The sequence below is a fragment of the Naegleria gruberi genome (assembly GCF_000004985.1).
Source record: "Naegleria gruberi genomic scaffold NAEGRscaffold_13, whole genome shotgun sequence".
NCBI classification, from domain to species: domain Eukaryota; phylum Heterolobosea; class Eutetramitea; order Acrasida; family Naegleriidae; genus Naegleria; species Naegleria gruberi.
In genome coordinates, this window is record NW_003163314.1 from 176,097 (window position 1) to 199,380 (window position 23,284).

The following is a 23,284-nucleotide window of genomic DNA, read 5'->3' on the forward strand; positions in this document are numbered from 1 at the left end:
GAACAACCTTATTGAGAAGTCAGTAAGAGGAATGGTAACACCTCAGTATCATCTAACTATCGAATAGAACTCAACACAATTGGATATGAATAAAGGGAGGATATTAGTTTACAATATTCTCATTTAACAGTCCTGATCGAGTTGCTTAAAATAATTAGTTGGGAACTCATTGTAACTTTTGGAACCACCAAAACGAAAAAAAACTACATGGACATGTAAACACGCTCTCATGCAACATGCATGAATGGAAGTTGTCTTATGCCTATCAAAGTTAATATGAACCCAAAAATCTTCATTTCAAACAGGAATTCGTAATAGAACAAATTACGATTATGATTCAATATTATGAGGACGAATAAGCACATTATTACAAAACCTTAATATAGTGATATTCTAAAACTGGAGAACTAGTTACTTTGGAATGATCAAGGTGAGGAGTAATGTTATTGAAACGGAACGACAATTTATTGATTAGGACGGTTGTTTTGTTGTTTTTTGTCATTTTCTTTTGTTTATTCATGATTTTCATTAAATCAAAAATGTATCAACTTGTAAATAATTAAGTTGGAGGAATGGCTATTGCAATGCCAAAGGATTTTTTTATCATCTTAATTGAAACATTCTACATTATTGCCTAATTTTTAATTTCTAACTACTACATGTTACGCAATTTCAAAGGCAATACTAAACTTCAAAGTGTTACCTCATCTTGGATGCTTGCAAACTGATAGCAAATAATGCTCAATTGAGAGTTGGTGTTTGGAATTTGTTTTGTAAAGACTTTGGAAAAGTTCAATATTTTCACCTCTACTCTTATTTAAATCTTCAGCAGACAAATCATAAATATTTCCCAAAGAAATTTGAGAAGGTTGTTCAAGTGTGTTTCAATTAGGAGGTGTTAATATTAACCGGGTTGATGATGTTAGCCTTATATTCAATATATTAATGTAATTGATGGCTACGGCCATATCACTATGAATGCACCTCATCCCGTCCGATTTGAGAAGTTAAGCATAGTCGAGCCACATCAGTACTGAGGTTGGAGACAACTTGGGAACCTGTGGTGCTGTAGTCTTTTTATCTTTTGAAACATCAAACATTTACAAGTTCAAATTAAGTTTAATGATGATTAAGGTTTAAGAGTCTGTCTTGAAAGGAAGATGATGAAGATTATTTCTCTAAGAAAAATTAATCAATCAAAACAACCTTATTGAAAACTCTTTTAACAAGAGAGGCTTGATAAGTATTACATCCCAAAAGAAGTGAAGGTAGAATTGGTGCAAAAAAGACAGCAACTTCATCTAAGGCAATTGATTCAGGATGATAATCCATCATGTAATCAGTTAATAAAATTAATGAAAAGAAAAGGGAAATATCACCTGCACCATTCGTCTGCATTTCTTCAACAACAATATCACATAAGGATGAAAAAATCTTACCAAATTGTAATCCTATTAACTCAATTGCTCTAGATTGAACAAGTAATAAACCAGAGACTAGTATCTTATCTTGATAAGTTAATAGTAGATTTCTAATCTCTTCAGTTGTGTAAAAATCATAACTTGTCAAGTATTTCACAACCATAAGATATCGATCAATATTTTGGGCAAATATAGCTTGTGATCTATTACCATCATTTCTCAGTAAATCGTTATACATTAATCTTCCAAGTGCCCAAGAGGCATGAGTGAGAGTATCTATACGTTTTGATAAATTACTTGCATCAATGATAATTTGATCAGTAAAGAAAGTTTTAGGAGGTAAAGCTTCCTCAAATATTGTTGGTAATATAAAGTCATAGACAAAGCGTTTTCCTATAATTGTTGAAATATTAATATCACATGTTGTTGTATTTGTATCATGACCATCATTATCAAAAGGACACAAATCCAATAGTCCAACATTACTCAGAATTCCAATTAACTGATAAATAGATCCTCTGGAAGTAGTTGATGAAATCTCAGTATATTCAATATAAGATCGTATCAACTTGGTCAAGAAGGTAAAGTAATTGCTCTCATTGAAAAAATTACAAATAGATTCAAAATTAGTAATTCTAGAAATTTCCTTAATAGCAACAATGTACGCTGATACAATTTCAACGTGCTCTTGAAGAGTACCATCTCTCCATATTTCTTCAATCTTTTCCTTAATATATAAAAGTATAGTTTTGAATTCAAATCCATCCTTAATAAAATCATACGAATCGTGTAGAGTTTCAAAATAGAAAATAATATTCTTCTTGTGATTTTCTGCTTTCTGTTCATCTGAAATATTTGATTGTGTCATGTATTCCACTCCATTATTAGATTTACAAATAATTTCAAATAGACGAGTCAATAAATTTCTAAAATCGTCTACAAATGGACTATCAGAATATTCAATCTTATCAATTAGAGCACTTAATAAGATGCTATATTGTGACATGTTTGAAATGTTGGCTTCAAATGATTTGATGACACTTTTTATCAAATCATCAGTGATTCTAGATTCATGTACTTCACTAAAATAGATTGATAATGAAAAACATGTATTCTCCCTCAATATTTCATCTGATGAATATAAATTCCTTTTCCATATTTCTAAAATTTTCAAATTAAACTCTGAAAGGTAATTAAAAGGTATTTTGAATTTTGAATTTCTCCTAATAAGTTGTTGCAATTTGATTTCATTACCAGATAGAAATAGTCTACTGAGTGATAGGGAAGCAAGCGTAGCAATTCGTTTTAAAATAGTATTTGATGGATAGTCATCATTTTCATTCAAGGTATTGATTAGAAAATCTCCAAAAGGGAATACAAAAGCCAATGCAAATTCTAGCTTGGCAAAACTAGTACTATACTCTGCATCTGTTGGAGGAGTACACAATTCTTCTAAATTTAAGCAAATAGTATTTAAAATTTTCGTTTTTACAATCCAAACATATTTTCCACAATTTCTAGAATTTACATTATTGATAATTGAAGAGTTGGACAAATCCTTCACTTCCTCATAGTCCTTATCTATGAGGGATTTGATAAATTGTGCACTCAATGGTTTGGAGCCAGAAATATAAACCAATACTGAATTGGCAACATCTGAAGTTTCATCCTTCACTTTTTGATTCCCTAATAATTGCTTTAATTCTGTATTTGGAAGTTCTGAAAAGTCATAAATACATTCTGCCAATATTGGTAAGTAAAATACAAATATTATACAATAGAACCCCTTTAAAGTACTAATAGCTTGTGAATCCATATTGTGAGGAAGTTTTCTCTTTGGAATTACATCTTCCGAATCATCTTCCGAATCATCATCATCTGAAATGTCATCATCTTCAACTGAACGTCTATCCATAAACTCTTGAAAAATAGACCAAAACAATAAAATTTGACGTAATAGTGCAGAATCTTGTTCTCGCAGTCGCCACTCTTGTCCACTAGTATTATCCTTGTAGAATTTTTCCTTCTTTTCTGAAAAGTATTTCAATAAAGCCAACATTGTGAAACATGATAATGAAGAACATCCCTTCTCTCCAAATTCATAAATTGATTGTTTGCCCCAAGTTGTGAAGTCAACCTGCAACAATGTATAAAAGTGCATAATTATGTGTTGCCAATCTTGCATATCATCCATAATATTCATTTGAAATGAATTGACAGTTTCTTTTAATATTGCTTTTGCAGCAATTTCCTTTGCACACTTTACAATACCAGGTGCAACACTTTCTTCAATATAACTAAAGAATTGTAATATAGGTTCACTATCTAACTCTTCAACCATTTTAGTATACAATCCAGCATAAAGAAATATTACAATCATAATTCTAATAGAAATCTTCTTTCCATCATCTTCTTTTGCAAAAGATTCAGTCAACCAAAACTTTTCACTCTCGGAAATTAAATCCTCATAACCGTATAGTTTTAAAACTTGATTAATCGTTTCTATTGTTTCCTGTTTGATTTTTGCTAAAACTTCTCTCTTCTGATCAAGTGTTTCAAGATGATGAATTTTATCTCGGATAAAAAGACAAGCCTTTTCAAAAAATTGTTTTAAACTATTATCTGATAGAGTACATGGATGAGAGGTGGAAACAAATTGTTTGGGTGTGAGTGGAAAGGATGGCATTGATGTCATTTTTTTAATAATTAAATTAAATATTTTAAATATTTTTTTATTGGTTAATCAGTATTATTTAAAGATGATTGATATAAAATACAATCATTAAAAAATTGTTGAACTTGTTTTTCTTTTTGTTTAAATAAATCTGAAGCATGTTGAAGTGATAAATAGGCCAATGAATCTAAATTTTGAGTTAAACAAAATCTATATAAATGTTCAAATAAATAAGAATCATTTAAATGAGAAGCAATTTGAAAACATTTTTCATAAAATCCCTTTCTCAATGTATATAAAAAGTATTTTCTATATATAGTATGAAAATATGAATCTGATTCTAAATGTTTATGTAGGGATGCATATTTTTCTAATAACATGTCTAAAAATTCCTCAGATAATGGATCTACATGTATTCTACTTAATAAAAATGTTAAAAATTCTTTCAAACATAATTGAAATTCTTTTGGATTTGTTAAATTTCTAATAATTGAATATCCCTCTTTTAATTTGTGATGAATATTCAAGTGAATAGATAGAAAATGTGCATTAGATGCTGGTTCAATATTATTATCAATGAATGCACTTAATAATCCAAAATCAATTTTAAATATACAAATAGGTCCCTTCTCAAAACAAATTAACAATCTTTCATAGGGTAACATTGTACCTTTCATTAATTGTTGTTGTTGAACTGCTGCTAATTCCATTGAATTGTTACGACTTCTTTTGAAAAATCCATTTCCACCACCACTACCACTACCACTACCACCACCACCTGAATAATTATTGGAATTATTGGATAATGATTGATTATTACCTAATAAAATAGATGTTTGATTAGAGGAGGAGGAGGATGAATTAAATCTAGGTGATTGATTGGTAGCTGATGAGGATGATGAGGATGATCTGGGTGTATTAGGTGCATGTGTACCTGAATCTGTGTGTAATGATGTTGAATCTAATGTTGAATCACCACTTGTCATGAATTGTACTGAACTAAATATTAAATTATTATTAGTTGTTGATGTTGAATTATTAATATTATTATTGGTAGTAGCATTGTTATTATTTGAATTTGAATTTGAATTAATTAAATTACTTGGTGTAATACATTTAATAATTGAATTTCTTAATGGAATTTGAAAATCAATAAAATTTAAACCACAATCGAATAAACAAATTTCATTAGGTGAAGAAACTAATAACATTGAACCTGATGGATGCCATTCAACATGTGTAGGTCTAAATCTACCAGGTAATGATTGTACTGTTATACATTTAAATTTAGATGTTTTACTATTTATATTATCATTACCATATAAAGATAATTTAAATGATGAAAATAATTTAACTTCACCATTTGCACAACAAATACAAACATGTTTTTCACTTGGTCCAATTGCACAACATGTTATTTCACTTTCTGTTTCAATAGTTTTATATTTACTTTTTTTAACTTGTTTTCCAATAATTTCATAAACACACCAAACAACTGACATGTTGTCACTTGACAATTCTAATGTATGAAATGTATTACTTCTATAATTACTAAATGTATAAAATACTATTATACGACTAGCTTGTACTGTTCCAATCACTTGTATCATTTCTCTATTTTTTAATATTTTTAATAAAATTAATTTAAATATAATTTATATAAATTAAATTAAAATATTAATTAAAAATTAAATTAAATTTTTAAAATATTAATTAAATTAAAAACATACTTATCATCTTGTCCTCTTAAACTAATTTGTGCAATTAATAAAGAATTTCTAGTAGCTTGTCCACATAAATAAGTTTTTGGTAAATTCATTTTCATTGATTTTAATAAAGTTTCTTCATGTATTTTATCCATCATTAATTTTACATTTTTACTATTTTTAGATAAAATTTCTAAAAATATATTATTATAATTTTGAAATAATGGATTTTCTATAAATATTAATTCAGCATTCATTGATTGTACAATAATAAATTCATTACAAATTGAACCAGTTGATAATAATTTAGATTCCATCATTTCATAAAATAATCTATCAATTTGTACTATTTGAATATCAGATGTTTTAGGATGTAATTTCCAATGAATTAAATGTCCACTTTCTAATATGGTTTGTAATATACATGTTTGGGAATCATAATATATGGAAATTACTTTAAATGAATTTAATTCTTCTGCACTTTCTTTAAATATTTTATTTTGTTTATCAGAAAATTCACATGAATGTCCTCTTTCTATATTTATATTATTATATTATTATATTATTAAAATTAATTAAAATTATAATATTTTAAAAAATTAATTTAATATTTTAATTAAAAATAAAACATACTTTTTAAATAATCTTTTAATAATTTTTGTTTATCAAAATTATAAGAATAACCATTAAATAAAATATTAAAAGTATTAGAAAGTGATGTATTTGTATTAGTATTTGAATTATTAGATCTACCACTATATACTATTATATTATTACCAATACCATTATTATTATTATTTAAAGAAGATGATCGTTGATGTGGATTAAATATACTCCTCCGATTAAATGATGATGATTCGGATGATGATTGTTGTTGATTATTATTGTTGTTGGAGGAGAGAGTGGAGAGTGGTGATGTTTGTTGTTGTGAATATTGTTGTGTTAGAGTGGGTGATAATATTAATACATTCGCTTGAAACATTTTTTTTAATATTTTAATATTTAATTTAATTGAAATATGTGATGATTGACACTTGATGAGTTTTGGTTTATTTAATAAATTATATCATCAATTAATTGATGAAGATTATAGTATAATAGCTGTGAATGGTTAGTAAAAGTACTATGAGTTTATTTGTAAAAGGAATGACATACGAATAAAAGATAGTGATCGGAGGAAGATGGATAATATCATGATAATAATAATAATTATAATAAACATTGATGAAAATACGTCACTAATCTTTATTAAAAAATGGTTACACTGTTACCCACACATTCTAATAATATTTCATCCACTAGTAGTAGTAGTATTGGTATTGGCAGTGGATCATCTTCCACTTTTACCAATAGAACATTTTCTAAATTATATTTCAATATTAGAAAATTAACATTTAAACAACAATTTATTATTATCATTTCATTATTATTGGTATTTTACTTGATTTATACTTTATTATTTGTTGGTTCAATGTCATCATCTACTGCTATTATTGATGGTCAACAACAACAACAACAACAATTAAAATCAGATCCAAATATTGAAAGTTTATTAATTAAACAACCAGTCATTACCACTCCACAAACACCAGACATTGTACAATTTAAGAAACAACAAGAACAACAACAAGAATTAAAACCACTCACAAATAATAATAATAATAATTTAAAGAAGAATGATAAACAACAACAACAACAACGAGAACAACAACAACAACAAATTGAAAAGAAACAAAATAATGAACATTTGAATGAAAAGAAGAATAAGAAAAAGAAGAAAAAGGTTCCAAAGGAATATAATCCATTTGATTATCCTGATGATGATTTTACACATAATCCACTTCATCATGCAAAGGAGAATGATAAATCTTCAACAACACAATCTACTATTACTACCACTACTCCATCAAATACTAAATCTACAACAACACAACCAACTACTACTGCCACAAATAACAAACAAAGTAAACAAACAACTACAACAACAACAACAACTGAAGGTGGTAATGATAGTAAGTTAGCAACAACAACTACAACAACAACTGCAGATAAGAATAAGAAGGAAGAAATATTGAAACAACAACCAATTGATTTTGATGAATTGGATGAATTAGATGATAAGAAGAGTAATGTACAAGATACTAATAGTATAGTTGGTGCACCAGATAAAAAAGAAGAGAAAACACAAGTACAACAACACAAAGATATTACTGATGATGATACCTATCATGATGATAATTTAAATCACGATGAAGAATTGTTCAATGAAAAGAAAAAGAAAGTTGAAAAATTATTAAACAAGGAAATTAAACAAGATAATGATAAGAATACTCCGACTACTCCTGCTACTCCTAAAACTGCAGAAGTCAATAATAAGCTAGAGAAAGATTCAACTCTTCAAAATACTAAAACTAATTCAGCATCCGAAAAGAATTCAAAGAAATCTGAAAAGAATGAAGATAATGTTATTGTAAAGAAATCTGAAAAGATTGAAGAAAAGAAAATTGATCCAATGATTGATGATGATGACGATGTTATTATTGTAAAGAATTATCAACAAATTGAAGATGAGAAACCATCCAATACTGGAGAAACTAAACCTCTCATTACTGAAAAGAAAGATAATCAAGAACCTGTGAAAAAGAAGGAAAACGAAATTGCTGAAAAGAAGGACAAGACAAAAGAAGACAAGAATGAAAAGAAAAATATTGAAACCAATGAAAAGAAACCAGATATTACCGATAACAAGTCTTTAAATAAGAAGGATGAAAAGAAGGATTCAATTATTGTTGAAAACAAATCAAATGATAAGAAGAAACCAGAAGAAAAACCAGCAACCGAAGTCAAGAAGATTGAAAAGAAACCAGAAGAAAAGGAAGATAAATCAATTAATAATCAAAAGACCACCACAACTGCCAATGCAGATAAAAAGCAAGAGGCCTTGGTTGACAACAAATCCTCTAATACCAAGTCAAATGAAAAGAAAGATACTGCTACAGCTCCAAAGGATTTAACTGATAAGAAAGTTAAGGAAGCACCAAAACAATCAAAGAAGAATTCCAAGAAGGATTTGAGATCACCTAGAAAACCAATTGATACCAAGAAACAAAAAGCAATTGATGACCAAACTAAAGTAATAACAAAGAAATTAGAAGATGGTGTAAAGAAATTGAAAGAATCAAGAGTTTTGGATGAATTTCTCGAGGATGAAGAACCTTTATAAATATAATTATTGAGTATTATTATTATTTCTAGTTTGTCTAATTATCGTTTTAAGTTCAGACACTAATTGTTTGAGATCTTTAATTTCTTGCGTCTGAGCTAATTGTTTCTTCCACATTAAAACAACTAAATCTTCCAAAGTTGCATTCCCAGAATTATTTCTCATAAATTCTGATGGATTTTCTGCTAAATCATTAACATTTGTAATTTCATTTGTTGAAGAAAATAATTCTAATTGATCTGCAAGTTCTACATCTTGAATTTTCTTTTCAATTTGAGATTTTAATATTGAAGCATCTTGTGTTATAATATCAACAACATCTTCTTGTGTATCTTTTGAAATATTAGTATTAGTATTGGTATTGGTATTTGTTAAATTATTATTTGAGGAAGGAGATGGATGGGAAGGATATTCAGGAAAATTCGTAATGACTGGTGAATGAGTTTCTGATAGAAAATCTAAAGGAGAAGAAGGAGGTAAAAAAGGTGAGAGAACATTTCCACTTGATAATATACTTGTGGAAATAGTATTATTATTACTACCTGTAGCTGTTGATGAAGATGTACTTGTCGATGATGATGATGATTGATTGGTAATACTATTACTTAATTTCCCTTCATTTGAAAATGCAGAAAGAGAAGATTGTAATCCTGTCGGTGTTGAATTACTAGGTTTTGAAAGAATTGGAGGTGGAATAGTTGGTGGATAATTTAAATGTAACATTGAGGATGGATCATGATTTTTAAACCCATGATTCATTGGGAAGAAGGTTGGTTGAAATGGAATCATCATGACATTACTTTGGGTTGGTGGTTGTGATTTAATGGAATTGGTAGAGGATGAAGATGGAGCATTAATTGGAATAGTTGGAACAGTTGCAGTAGTTAGCATTGGTATCATTAACATTTGATTTCCTATTAATGCTGTATTTGGTGGTGTCATTAAATTATTTTCCATTGGATTGTAGAATGGAAATTGTGGATTTGATGGTTGAGTTTCATTTGGTTTTTGTTTCTTTCTCTTTTCTTCATTAGAAGAATCATTCTTTGATTTCTTTCTAACTGCATCAACACATTTATCTCCCATACCTAGTGATACACATCGTTTACATGGTCTTTCGGAATCACAAGCTGCATGAGATTGTTTACCTAATTAATTAATATTTAATTGATAATATTGAAGTGAATTATGGATATTATTTGGTGGTTTGACAATTCAAAGAATATGATGGTTAAATGCCTTTTTTAAAATACTACTACTTACAATTTACACATGCTCTTTTTACATACTTTTTCCTAGTTTTAGTTTTTGATGGTGATTTTGAAGGTGATGAAGTTTTACTATCGGATCGTATTGATGAAATGTCACTGTTAGAAGTTTGTGGTGATTCAGTGATTGGAGAAGATGAAGAAGATGAAGAGGAGGATGGTGTTTTATTGTTAGTTAATGGTGATGAAGAATCTAACAGAGGAGGTGGAGATTCTGTGAATATTAATTCACCATCACAAGTTGATGAAGGCAACATTTTTTTAATTCTTCTCAAAATTCTTGATGCTTTTAATCCACAACAGACAAAGGCTTGTTCTTTCTGGTGGTTATCAAAGCTTGGTGGAGAGGTTATTGTTAGAGGAGATCAAGAAGAAATGATATTATTGAAGATTGGTTGGCTTCCGAGACTAGGAACTTGATGATGGTGTATATAGGAGGCTACAATCACACCATCGTTTTGAAGTTTTTTATTTTGATTGAGAAATTTTCCTTTGGCGCATTCCTTAGCATTTCATGCTCTCATGTTATTATATTTGGATGAAATTTTAAAGGTGGTCAACACTAATTGCTTAACAAATCAATTATTCTTGCTTCCAAAACTCCTTAGCAAATAGCTTGTATGCATCAATGTTTCCACATACATCATAAGGCTTGTTGTTGTATGAAATATTAATACAAGCAGGAAAGAAGAAATATTTTTAGAATTTAAAACACAATCAAAAAAATGAGTCATACATCTTACCTGAAGCAATTTGCATCAAATCATGCTTCTGTAGCCTCCTTGATCGAGGATATTAGACTTGACCATGAAAATAAGTATGTAAATTAGATGAAAATGTTTAATTAGAATAACATGATTAATAATAACCTTGTACGGAAATTAAATTAGGATGTGGCACAATATTTCTGAGAAATTAATGCAATTAGTTAAGAGTGATCTTTCCGGATCTGACTTGTTAGATTTTTATACAAACTTTATTTCATCATTCGAATTAAAGATTAATCACTTAAAATTAGGAAAAATAGTTGTAGAAATATCAAAGAGACTTCCTCTCAACAGCTCTGAAGGTTATCCTTTTGTTGAAAAAGTTTTTAATGCTCTCTCCAAGCAAGATAGAGAGGCTTCTTGTATTTTAAAAATTGAAATGGCAATGTGGAAGTTGAAGGAATCTGATCTTACTGCTTGTAAAAGATTGTTGGGTGAAGCTAAGGAAACTATCTCTACTTTAGGATTTGTTGATAATGTTGTAAATGCTGCTTACTATAAGACATATTCTAATTATTTGAAGCATATTGATGATCCAAATGAATTCTATAAGAATGAACTTCTCTATCTTGCATATACACCAATTGAAGAAATACCTTTCATTGAACAACAATCTATTGCTTTTGATTTGGGTATTGCTTCACTTCTCGGTGATTCAATTTACAACTTTGGAGAATTTTTACAACATCCAGTTGTTGAATCATTAAATGGTTCCAAGGCTGAATGGCTCTACAAGTTCTTGATGGCCTTCAACAAGGGTGACATTAGAGGATATGAACAATTATTGGTTCATTTCGCTAGTGAAATTGAATCTAGACCTGCATTGAACGAAAAGAGAGATTTCTTGTATGAAAAGGTTCAATTGATGTGCTTGATGGAATTAGTTTTCAGTAAGCCAGCCGATGATAGAAATATTTCCTTCGAAGAAGTTTCAGCAATTACTGGAAAGTCATTGGATGAAGTTGAACCACTTCTCTTGAAGGCTTTGGCTTATAATTTGATTCGTGGTGTTATTGATGGTGTTAAGAATTCTATTCACGTCAGTTGGGCTCAACCAAGAGTTCTTGATAGAGAGCAAATTTCAGTCTTGAGTAACAAATTGAGCGTTTGGTTAGGTAAGGTTGATGAAACCTTGTCTTTCTTGGAAAAGCACGGTTCTGAAGAAATTGTCAAATAAATTGTAAACATATAATTAATTTATTACTCAATTGTGTGACCTGATTCCATCATTCTGAAAGAGCTTGAAATTGATAACAAATTGAATGAAGTCTCAACATGAATATCAAAGCAATCCAATTGGGTGAATGATTTCTCTGCAGCTGAGGCAATAAGAGTATTCTTAAGAATTTGATATTGTTCACTTGAGGATGAAAAGTTTGATAACTTTGTCAAGTGCTTGTTAATCTTTTGATAAATTGATTTAGTTCTAGATGTTTCAAAACTTTGTAAAGCTCTTCTAATAAATGAAATATCAATATCTAATTGGAAAGCAGCATTTTCACAAACATCTTCAATAGTCTTGGAAAAATGAAGGAAAGTTTCACCAAGTCTCTCAGTCAATAAGGAGAATATCCTACTTGTGAATGCACGATTAACACTCAAATTTTGATTGGTAAAGTTATTATTCTGTGCGTTTCCATTAGTTGATAAATTAACATTATTAAAAGTAACACTAGTCATCTTTTCAGTCTTTGAATGAACCATTGATAATTCCAATAATAAATCTAAAATATAAGATCTAATAGATGAAGGTGCAGGTGATGATTTCCAATCATATCCACTTAATAATAGACCCTTCTCAATACGTTTGTAAAATGTTAGAGATTTCCTTTTAACAAAATCATTAATCAATAAATCAATTAATGTATCATAGACAACATAAACATGTTGAACTGATTCTGTTTTCATAAAATCATTAGTTTGATTTTGTAAATGTTTGCTTGTCATGTGAAAACTCAATTCCATTTGAGCAATTGCTTTCTGTGCACCAGTTGCGACAGTTTTCATATTATTTGATTCTTCATTATCTGATTTATCCGAATATTCATCCTCATCATCATCAATGAATGTATTTTGATCATCATCAAGTAGATCATTCTTTCCATCTTGAAGTGTAGTCTGATCATTAGAATGACTTTTAAAACCAGCCACAAATGCAGACAATATATTAAATACAATTACATTCTTAGTGTGTGAACAATTGGAGAGAGTTAATAAGAGACGACTATCCTTCTCTTCAATCTTATTAAAATTATAAAGTGAAAATCTATATTTTCCACTATTATTAGAATTAGCACTATTCATTATTGAATTATTATTGGATGATAATTGTCTAAATGATAATTCATGGAAACAATCAGCAAATACTTGAATACATTCTAATAAATATTTTTCAACTTCTGAAACTAATTCACTATTATGAATTGAACCCTTTGACATGAATGGTCGAAGTAAACTCAAAGTTTTAATGACAAATTCTTGAAATTTTAAAGGTAATTCAGTGATGGTTAAAGTTTCAGAAATTGTTTTCCAATTTTCTAATTTATGAAATCTTGAAATTTCCATAATAGTTCTATTCCAAATTTCATTTACAATATATCTTGTCATTAAATTTGTATATTCACCAAAATTGGAAATAAACTTTTTTGGTATTTTTAATTTTTCCAATTGTTCATTACATTTAATAATTTCACAAATACATTGACAAAGAGATTTTTGATGTGCAGTATTATTATCAATAGTTTCAATAGCAGTATTTACAATATCTGAATATTTAACTGTTAAATCTTTCATTAAATTTGAAATTTGAATTTCCAAATTTGAATCTAAATTCTTCTTCTTATTTTTCTTTTTTTTATATTTTCCAATTATAATATTTTGTGAAAGTTGCCAAAAATCTGGAATTGTTTTTAGTAAAACATTTGTTAAATCTGAAACTAATTCAACAGTTTTCTTTTCTAATAATTGTCTAAAAAAGGAAGTATTACTATAATTAGTATCTTCATGATTAAATAATTCTTCTTGTTCAATTAATTCTGAAATATCTTTTGTATTTTTTTCATAATTATTTAAACATTTTTGTAATAAATCTTTAATAAATTGATGCATTTTTTCTAAATAATGCCAACCAGGATCAATTTTACAATCTAAATTATTTAAATATCCAATTATACGTTCTTGATTTTCTGTTAATAATTTAATATTTCCATTTTTAGTAGTATTTATAGATTTTGTAAAATGATTTAACATATTTTCAACATCTGAATTTGAAAAACTTAATTTTTTCAATAAAGTTTCAATTAATTGTGCAATATCTTGTTCTATTGTTGTAAAAACACTTTCGAATAATTGAAAATGTCCAAATTTTTGTTTAAAATATTTGTAACGTGAAAAATCATGAACAATTTTCTTATATTCTTCTTTTTTAATATTTTCTTTAATATAACTTGGTAAATATAATACAAATTTAGTTTTTTTAAATAATGTTAATACTTGAATCATTTCCTCACATTCTATTTTTGTTAATATTAAATATTATTGTAAAGTATTTAAAAGTATTTAAAAATATTTAAAAATATTTAAAAACAATAAATATTATTAATCAAAAATATATATAAAATGAAACATACCCTCTTTTCTCTGAATTAAAGGATCAAATAATTTTTCAGCATCTTGAATTGAATTTTCCAAGGCTTGATCCAATCTCTCAACACTTCCATCTCTAAATTTAGCATCCTTATTAGAACACAACAGATCAACAATATTTTTTGCTTCTGCAAATTTATGAATATTCCGTTCACTGAGTAAAATCATTTTCATATTCAAATCTTCCATTGTAGTTTGTAAATTCTTTTTGGCGCGATTAAATTCTTGATATTTGATTGGATGATGTTTTGTAGCTAAAAATAAATGAGGATTAAATTTATCAGATTCAATATCAACATTTCCATTTTGAGATAAAGAGGCTGTAATATTATATTTTTGTACTTCCTTCTCGGGATATGTTTGTACTAATTTTAATGGATCATCATCTGATTGATCGGAGACTGATGTTTTTTTAGCTGCTTTTTGAAGAGATAATTTATAATATTTTTGATTAATTTCTTCACATTCATCCCAAGTTGTTGGTGCTCGTAAGACGATACCACTTCCGTAGACATCACTGGTCATATTTTTTTTTAAAGAATTTTTTAATAGATGACAGTTGACATTTTTTGGAAAATTTAAAATTATTTTTTTTTAATTGATTGTTTTTTAGGAAGTAGATCAAAATTGAATTTATTTTGTAATGTAATATTAGTTTACATTACATTTTAATTAAATAAATCTGAAAGTGGTAATGAAGTTCTTTTTGGAGCTTTTTGATTTGTTGTTTGTAAATTTGTTGGCATTTCACAAACTTTAATTGTAATTCTTTCTGATTGACTTGATTGACTGTTTAAACTTTGATTTGAACTTGAATTCGAATAACTATTCGAATGTGTTGATCTTTCATCTGTTGGTTGACTAGATGTTGAATTCATTTTCTGCTGTTTCTTTAAAGTGAATTCGAATGTGTTTTGTTTCATTGATTCGTATGGAATCTTTTGTATTCTTCCTCTTCTTCTAAAAAGGAAAGTTTGTGCATAGTTTCGTACTTCATCTTGTTGATTCAAATTATTATTGGAAGCGAACACATATTGTGGTGATGTTGTGTTATTCGAATTTACACTAATTGAACTTGTGGTTGTGGACATTTTAGTTTGCTTTCGAATACCTTTACATGTTGGTGAAGAGCTTAAATTGTTCATTAAATTAGACTGTTTAATAGATGAATTAGTAGTAGACATGTTAGGTGAGGATGAAACATTCATAGTACATGTTGATTTTTCTTTCTTATTTGTGGTTGACATGAATGTTGGTGAAGATGTGATGATTGTGGAATAATGTTGTTGATTCTTTGAACTAATTGAATTGTTTTGATAGTAATAATAATTGTTAACCATGGTCATTTCTTAGAAAAAGGATAGTGGTGGTAGAAGTTATTAGAAAGTGTTGAGAGTGTTGATTCTTTTTTTAATGTATTCGAAACGTTTAAATGAGATGATGAACATTATAGACTGAAAATATGAAGGCTTGAGAATATGAAACAGTTGATGTATTCAATTATTCAAATAAGAACGTTCTCCTCCAAAGCGATCGAACATTTTCCATTCATTTCCATTTAAAATATTTAAATTCTTCACATTAGCCTTAAATTTTGTATATTTTGTAGAGGAATTCAAGCACCGTTGCTTTTCAAGTAAAATTAAACGAAATACAAACTTGTCAATTTAGTAAAAAGGAAAATTCGGATTGGGGTTTTTAGTGGTGGACTTTTGGCTGTTGTGTCAATGTCATGTGAGAATTCTTCTAAAACTAGATGAATTAATCTAATATCAACTCGTTTAATATGAATACTGAAATAGATTTTATGATGTTGATGTTTTGGCATTCATTTGTAAATTACCATTAATATTGGATTGGGAATTATTTGGAGTTTGCTTTAAATGATTGGTGAAGAGAAGTTTTTGTAAATATTTCATATGATGTTCTTAAAAGTTATATTGAAATAATAATTTATACTTTGTATTTCATTGTTAGTTCATTCATTTGAAGTAAACGTGTTGTATTATTTCAAAATGTTTAGAAACCATGTTGTTGAAAAGGGTATACTAATAGTCATAATGTTAATAACTTTGACAAGAGAGTTCTTTCTAATTGTGTAGAGATGGATGCTGTGCTATGGACCAAATTAATAACATATTAATTGCACGATATAATGAGAATCTATAGTAATAATTAGTCCCATAAATGGAAGGAACCACAAACACTGTTATTGATTCGAATGGTTTCTAAAATAAAAATCAATGTAATGCATTCGTAAATCTGTGGTGGGATGTTTCTTCTTGAATTGCTTGGCAAATGATATTGCTTCACTCTCTGAATAATAGCAACAATAAAGTTCCAAATATTCTAAATTTTTGAGGTATGGACAATTGAGAATGCAATCTAACCCATTACCTTTCAATCCATTTCCACTCAGTTTTAATTGTTTCAAATTTCGAATATTTGTATTGGACATTGGCTTGGTCAAATCACTAATGACATTTTCACACATATCCAAATCAGTAATATTTGAAAAGTGTGTGGAATTAACCATTGAATCAAAACCATTACTCCAAATAAAGTTACGTTTAAGATATAGAGTATCAAGTTTACAATATTTCGAGTTCAATACTTGTTCTATTCCTATTTTAATAGTATTTAAAGAAGCATCTAAATATCTTAATTTTGTTAAATATTGACTATCTAAATAAGAAATATTTCCAATATAATTATGTGAAATTGTTAACTCTTGCAAATTAGACATGTATTCACTCTTTCCTAATTGTTCCACAAACTCTGATTGTAAATAATTCCATCCCAATTTTAATACTTGCAAATAACTCATCAATTCACTCTTTACAATAATAATTGCTCCTCTATTTCCAATTTTCTGTCCATTCAAATTCAAACATGTAATAAATTTAAAACTCTGACATTTAACCAATAATTTACATCCTCTTCTTCTAATTGGTTTTTCATAATTATGCACATCTAATAAACTAATATTTAAATGTTGATCTTTAAATAATAAATCACTTTTACCCCAAGTTTTTAGAAAATCAATTTTCAATGCATGTAAAGAAACTGCTTTATAAAAGCCTTTGGAAATTAATCGACAATTTTGAACAATACTTCGATCGGGAAGAAATTGTAATATTATCATACAAATATCAAAATACCAATGATGATGATTATTTGATGATGAGGATTTCCTTTCGGAGGATGTTTCAGTAACTAATTGACTATTCATCATGTTGTGTATTTTATTTATTTTAATGAAAAATTAAAGTTAAAAATTAAATACTTTGCAATAATCAGAATAAGTATTTAAATCATTGAAATAATTGAAAAACAAATTGCATCTTATCATCCTTTATCATTCAACAATGGTTCAATTCCAAAGACTTCGCACCTCAAATTGAATCCTTTGGAAACTACAAGTCAAAGTCGGACATGTCCTACGACGATTCTCTTCCAACATAATTAAAAACATGCAACAAGTATTATTATCTTAAACCAAAAATACAAAATGCAACAACAACAACTCAACAGTTACTCATTCCTTGAAGAGGAAGAAGAAGAGGAGAGAATGCAATCCATGCCATCTCTACCAGTATCATCTTCATCAGATATCATACTCACTTCGTCAACAATAATTGACAATGAAAATAGTGATGATAATGAAATGATTGATAATGATGATAGAAAGCAAGCAAAGATTGGATGGAAAGATTGGATTCTTAATGGTTTTAAAGGTAAACAAGTACAGAATAATGAACAGCAACCAAAATTATATAAGATGAGATGGGTCATGCTGATGATATTTACTCTTTCAATGTTTAGTTCAGTTTTGGCTCAATCAACATTTTCATCAGTTGGGTAAGTTGAGAATATTATCAATTCTTTTGAATTCTAATGCCATTCAATTACATTTATAAATGAAATGCATTCATTTTCATTGTATATTATTTAATAATAATATTTATTACAAAAAAATAGAACAATAATGATGAAATATTATAATGTTCCAAATGAGAATTGGAAAATCAACATGATGGGTATGATATTTCTCATTGTATCCCTTCCTTCATCATGGACAGTTAGTTTTGTCATGAAGAAATATGGTTTAAGATCATGTGTATTAATATTTGGAATTTTGACATGCATTGGAATGTGGATTCGTTGTTTAGGTTATGGAAAGGGAAATGAAACTAATTTATGGATTGCATTCATTGGACAGTTTTTAATTGCCTTTGCTCAACATTTTGTGAGTAGTGTTTCAAGTTTGTTGAGTGTGAATTGGTTTGGAGATCGAGAGAGAACTCTTGTTTTGGTTTCAACTTTATTGATGGGTGTTATTGGAGGTGGAGTTTCATTTGCTATTGGACCTACTTTGATTACAATGGGTAAATCTGAAATGGATGGATCTGAAATGGGAATGTTAATTTATTTAATTGGTCAATCGGTGATTGCATCTATTTGTTTAGTGTTAATTGTATTGTTTGTTAAGGATAAACCACCAACACCTCCAGTAATTATGAAGAAGAAGGAAAGTGAAGAAGAAATGAATCAAGAAAATTTAGAAATTGAAGAGAAATCAAACGAAACAAATGAAACAAATGAAATGCAAGAAGAATCAAATATTAACAATGATATTGAGAATGGTAATTCACCAACACATTCTAATAATGAAGAAGAAATACAAGAAGAATCCAATAAGAAAGATATTTATCCAAAACAAACATTTATTGAAGGAATGAAAAAGTTAGTGACCTCTCCACATTTCATCATGTTAACCGTTGCATCATCCTGTCTCACTTCTGTATTACAAACTCTTCAAATTTTAGATCAAATCATAACTCCAAAAGGTTATTCCACATTTGATGGCGCCAATTTTAGCATGGTCAACTTGGTTTTTGTATTAATTGGTTGTTTCGCATTAAGTATATTATTTGACAAGACAAAAAAGTTTAAATTGATAACATGCATTAGTAGTTTCATGTCTGTCATTGGATTTGGAATGTTTGCAATTATCATGCAATGGGAAAAGTCAGATTTCACATTAATATTTATTTACCTTTCATTTATCATTATTGGATGTTCTGCAATTCCAAGTTTGCCTTTAATCTCTCAAATGGTAGTTTATTCAACTTATCCTATTCATCCAGCAACTAGTTTAGTAATTTCAAGCGTATTTGGAACTGTGTGGAGTGTTGTCTTTTTATTTGTAATTAATATTTTACAAAGTCAATTAAGAGAAAAGGCATCTAGTATTATTTTATGGATGGATTTGGTATTATTAATTGTTGGTTTCTTAATGATTTTACTTTTTAGAGGAAATTTCAATAATATTTTGGTCAACCAGAAAAAATAAAAATATGGTTTCTGTAAGGAAAATTATCTGCTGACGGACGGGATCGAACCGGCGACCAATGGCTTATTAGACCAACGCTCTACCGACTGAGCTACGCCAGCTTCATATTCACTTGCTTTGTGTTCTTTGTGTATTCATAAATCCATATTTTCAAGGTATTTCTCTATCTAATTAAACTGTTTAAGGATGTTCAGGATGTGGTTAACATGTTTCAAATCTGTAATGATTGTAAAATTTTGGGCAACTAGAAAAATATATTATGAACCTATCTACATTAGAAGAGTAAGGATTTTGAAGATGGTCGGGGTAGAAATTTGATTCGGATATTGAGCACAATAAAATAATGTTAATGGTCATTACCACCCATCATCAATCAAAACACACATCAAAAAATTAACCACACAAATAACACTACAATATTAATACCCTATTATTAAAAACAAACATTCAAACATTTCTATTAGAAAATATCTTTCCATTACATAAATATTTTACCATCATCAAATATTTATTCAAACATTTCAATTAAATATTATTACACCAACATTCACCAACATTCAACAAAATGAAAATAATTCCTCACCATCATCATTATAAGAAGAATATAATAACACATCTATTCAGTGTAACAAAAATATTCATCATATTCATAATATTCACACAAATGTTATTATTAAATCATCTTTTAGTTCATTGTAAAGTAACACTTCAATCATCTGGATCAACATTTTCATCAATGGCTCAATTAAATATTAAATCAATGTATACACTTGATATTTCACATTCAAATTCATTAGATTACACAGAGGAAGATTCCATAAGTGGAATTCGTAGAATGTTACTCATTGAAGAACAACATCAAAATGATCTAGTTCATGTTGATTTTAATAGTGTTAAAACATTTCCATTCAATCAATTGAAAAGTATTCAAGAAGATTCAGTTTTTAAAGAGAAATCATATAATAATACAATGTGTATTGATAGTATGTTTGGAGTTTTGGTGTTTGCTATGAATGGTAATTTTGAAAATAACAAAATTTCTCAATTATCTCTATCTTTGGAAAGTATTATTGATATTTATTTGGGAAATATTAAATATTGGGATGATTCTAGAATTGTAAATGAAAATCCAAACATAATTTTACCATCAAATCAATTAATTTCTGTACTTTCAAGATCTTCAACAAGTGGAACAAGTTTAAATTTGTTAAATTATTTGGCAACACTTTCATCAGATTTTAATCAAAAGTTTAATTTTCTACTTTCAAATCCAACTTCCAAAATTAGAAATCTCAATTTAACTTCATTAACAACCAATTCAAATTTACTCATTCCAACAAATAAGGACATGTTAGAATACTTGAAAAATATGAAAGGTTCATTTGGATATACAAGTTTAAATGTTTATTCAAGTTTAACAAGTGAACAAAAAAGTAATGTCATTCTCATTAATTTAATTATTAATGGAAAGTCAATTGTACCATCTTTGGATAATGCAAAGAATACTATTTCTAAATTTGCTTCTTCTACTTTTAAATCAAGTGATATTTATTCACAATCATTGTCAATTTCAAAATCTAATGAAAATCACTATCCACTCATTACATGTATATTTTGGTGTTTTAGACAATATCAATCATTGAGTGAAGATGGTGTTGCATTACTTCAATTCTTTACAAATTCATACAAGTATTTACAGAGCTCCACTCCAGTTACTACTACTACTACTACTACTTTAGAAACAACCAGTACTGCTACGACAACTGATATGATCATGACAACTAGTTCATCAGTTAAGAATGCACTCAGAATGTATTTCAAGAGACAACAATCAACTTCAGAGGGAAGTTTGAGTGGTGTTATTGCACTTCCATCATGGCTCTCATCCAACAATTTGAAAATTATTGAACAAACTTTAATGTGTGAAAAAAAGTTGTGTTCCACCATTCCAAAACCAACCAATGAGTATGTTACTCTATTCCTCCAAATTGCTCTCCCACTCTTAATTGTAATGGGATGTTGTGTTATGATTTTATTGATTGGTATTGCAATTTATTGTATTAGAAAGAGAAGATTTAAATCACCTTCTCAACTCAATCAACAATTACTTCAAGATCAAGAAATTGAATATATGGAAGATAGTACAACAGTTGCATCTACCTATACATTTACACCAAAACTCTTTGAAAAGGAACAATTGAAGAGTACAATTAGAACTGAAGAATTATCGCTTGATGAACAAATTGGAAGTGGTTCATTCTCTGAAGTTTATAGAGGAAGATGGTTAGGAGCAACAGTTGCTGTCAAACGTTTCCTTGTCAATCATATTGAAAGTGATGAAATAGTTCAAGATTTTATTAAGGAATCTAAACTAATGTCTAAATTAAGACATCCAAATGTTGTTCAATTTATGGGAGTTTGTATTCAAATGCCACATTTATATATGGTAACTGAATATTGTGAGAGAGGAAATTTACAACACATTCTCAAAGATAAGAAGATTAAAATTTCACTCAGAAAAACAATTTCAATGGCATTGGATGCTGCACGTGGAATGTACTATCTTCATACATGTGAAACTCCAATTATTCATAGAGATTTTAAGAGTGCCAATTTACTTGTTGATAAAAATTGGAGTGTTAAAGTTGGAGATTTTGGAATGTCAAGAATGATTGATTCTCAACAACAAATGACAGTTTGTGGAACAGCTGAAACATGTGCACCTGAAGTTTTAAAAAGAAGTATGTATACAGAAAAGGCAGATGTCTATTCATTTGGTATTGTACTTTGGGAAATGTTTACAAGAAGTCAATTATATCCAGGAATGAATTTTTATGAGCTAAGTTCAAGAGTTGTAAATGAAGGTTTAAGACCAGATACAACAAGTACAAGATTTACTGAAGATCACATTCCAAAAACTATTCAAAATTTAATGACTGATTGTTGGGATGATGATCCAGATCATAGACCTGATTTTTCAATCATTGTTAAAAAATTAGAAAAGGAATTGGAAATTGAAAATCAAAAGAAGAATAAGGATTAAAATAATATTCAATATTAATTTAACAATTCTCAATTTTTTAATGAATATTAAGATTTTTAATAAATTTAAAAAAAATGAAAAGAAAGGAAAGACCTGAAAATGAAGTGGTGGAAATAATTTCAAGTGATGATGACGATGATGAACAAGATGATGAACAAGATGATGATGGTAATGATAGTGA

At 28.2% G+C, this 23,284-nt stretch overlaps 9 protein-coding genes and 1 non-coding gene across 10 annotated transcripts; 4 read left to right on the top strand and 6 right to left on the bottom strand.

Annotated features, from left to right (window-relative positions):
- Nucleotides 1-1,188: 1,188 nt before the first annotated feature.
- On the bottom strand, nucleotides 1,189-4,107 carry NAEGRDRAFT_65200 (uncharacterized protein; the record flags this gene model as incomplete). Its single annotated transcript, XM_002679523.1, has 1 exon — nucleotides 1,189-4,107. The coding sequence occupies one exon, from the start codon at nucleotides 4,105-4,107 to the stop codon at nucleotides 1,189-1,191; it is 2,919 nt and encodes a 972-aa protein (XP_002679569.1).
- A 53-nt stretch (nucleotides 4,108-4,160) lies between these two features.
- NAEGRDRAFT_65201 (uncharacterized protein) lies at nucleotides 4,161-6,783 on the bottom strand (the record flags this gene model as incomplete). The annotated part of the gene is made up of 3 exons (XM_002679524.1): nucleotides 4,161-5,709; nucleotides 5,826-6,336; nucleotides 6,579-6,783. The coding sequence occupies 3 exons, from the start codon at nucleotides 6,781-6,783 to the stop codon at nucleotides 4,161-4,163; spliced, it is 2,265 nt and encodes a 754-aa protein (XP_002679570.1).
- Nucleotides 6,784-7,272: 489 nt separating this feature from the next.
- On the top strand, nucleotides 7,273-9,024 carry NAEGRDRAFT_57472 (uncharacterized protein; the record flags this gene model as incomplete). Its single annotated transcript, XM_002679407.1, has 1 exon — nucleotides 7,273-9,024. One exon carries the CDS (start codon nucleotides 7,273-7,275, stop codon nucleotides 9,022-9,024), a length of 1,752 nt encoding a protein of 583 aa, XP_002679453.1.
- Nucleotides 9,025-9,436: 412 nt separating this feature from the next.
- NAEGRDRAFT_65203 (uncharacterized protein) lies at nucleotides 9,437-10,549 on the bottom strand (the record flags this gene model as incomplete). The annotated part of the gene is made up of 3 exons (XM_002679525.1): nucleotides 9,437-9,526; nucleotides 9,820-10,172; nucleotides 10,288-10,549. The coding sequence occupies 3 exons, from the start codon at nucleotides 10,547-10,549 to the stop codon at nucleotides 9,437-9,439; spliced, it is 705 nt and encodes a 234-aa protein (XP_002679571.1).
- Nucleotides 10,550-11,210: 661 nt separating this feature from the next.
- Nucleotides 11,211-12,253, top strand: NAEGRDRAFT_55694 (26S proteasome subunit RPN9b; the record flags this gene model as incomplete). The annotated part of the gene is made up of 1 exon (XM_002679408.1): nucleotides 11,211-12,253. The coding sequence occupies one exon, from the start codon at nucleotides 11,211-11,213 to the stop codon at nucleotides 12,234-12,236; it is 1,026 nt and encodes a 341-aa protein (XP_002679454.1). The 3' UTR covers nucleotides 12,237-12,253.
- A 6-nt stretch (nucleotides 12,254-12,259) lies between these two features.
- Nucleotides 12,260-15,229, bottom strand: NAEGRDRAFT_47549 (uncharacterized protein; the record flags this gene model as incomplete). Its single annotated transcript, XM_002679526.1, has 2 exons — nucleotides 12,260-14,172; nucleotides 14,689-15,229. 2 exons carry the CDS (start codon nucleotides 15,227-15,229, stop codon nucleotides 12,260-12,262), a joined length of 2,454 nt encoding a protein of 817 aa, XP_002679572.1.
- Nucleotides 15,230-15,372: 143 nt separating this feature from the next.
- On the bottom strand, nucleotides 15,373-16,050 carry NAEGRDRAFT_65205 (uncharacterized protein; the record flags this gene model as incomplete). The annotated part of the gene is made up of 1 exon (XM_002679527.1): nucleotides 15,373-16,050. The coding sequence occupies one exon, from the start codon at nucleotides 16,048-16,050 to the stop codon at nucleotides 15,373-15,375; it is 678 nt and encodes a 225-aa protein (XP_002679573.1).
- Nucleotides 16,051-18,215: 2,165 nt separating this feature from the next.
- Nucleotides 18,216-20,060, top strand: NAEGRDRAFT_65206 (uncharacterized protein; the record flags this gene model as incomplete). Its single annotated transcript, XM_002679409.1, has 2 exons — nucleotides 18,216-18,565; nucleotides 18,686-20,060. 2 exons carry the CDS (start codon nucleotides 18,216-18,218, stop codon nucleotides 20,058-20,060), a joined length of 1,725 nt encoding a protein of 574 aa, XP_002679455.1.
- Nucleotides 20,061-20,088: 28 nt separating this feature from the next.
- NAEGRDRAFT_t200 lies at nucleotides 20,089-20,161 on the bottom strand. The gene has a single exon. It is a non-coding gene; the product is annotated as a tRNA-Ile (tRNA).
- A 659-nt stretch (nucleotides 20,162-20,820) lies between these two features.
- Nucleotides 20,821-23,107, top strand: NAEGRDRAFT_79014 (serine/threonine protein kinase; the record flags this gene model as incomplete). Its single annotated transcript, XM_002679410.1, has 1 exon — nucleotides 20,821-23,107. One exon carries the CDS (start codon nucleotides 20,821-20,823, stop codon nucleotides 23,101-23,103), a length of 2,283 nt encoding a protein of 760 aa, XP_002679456.1. The 3' UTR covers nucleotides 23,104-23,107.
- Between the last annotated feature and the right edge of the window lie 177 nt (nucleotides 23,108-23,284).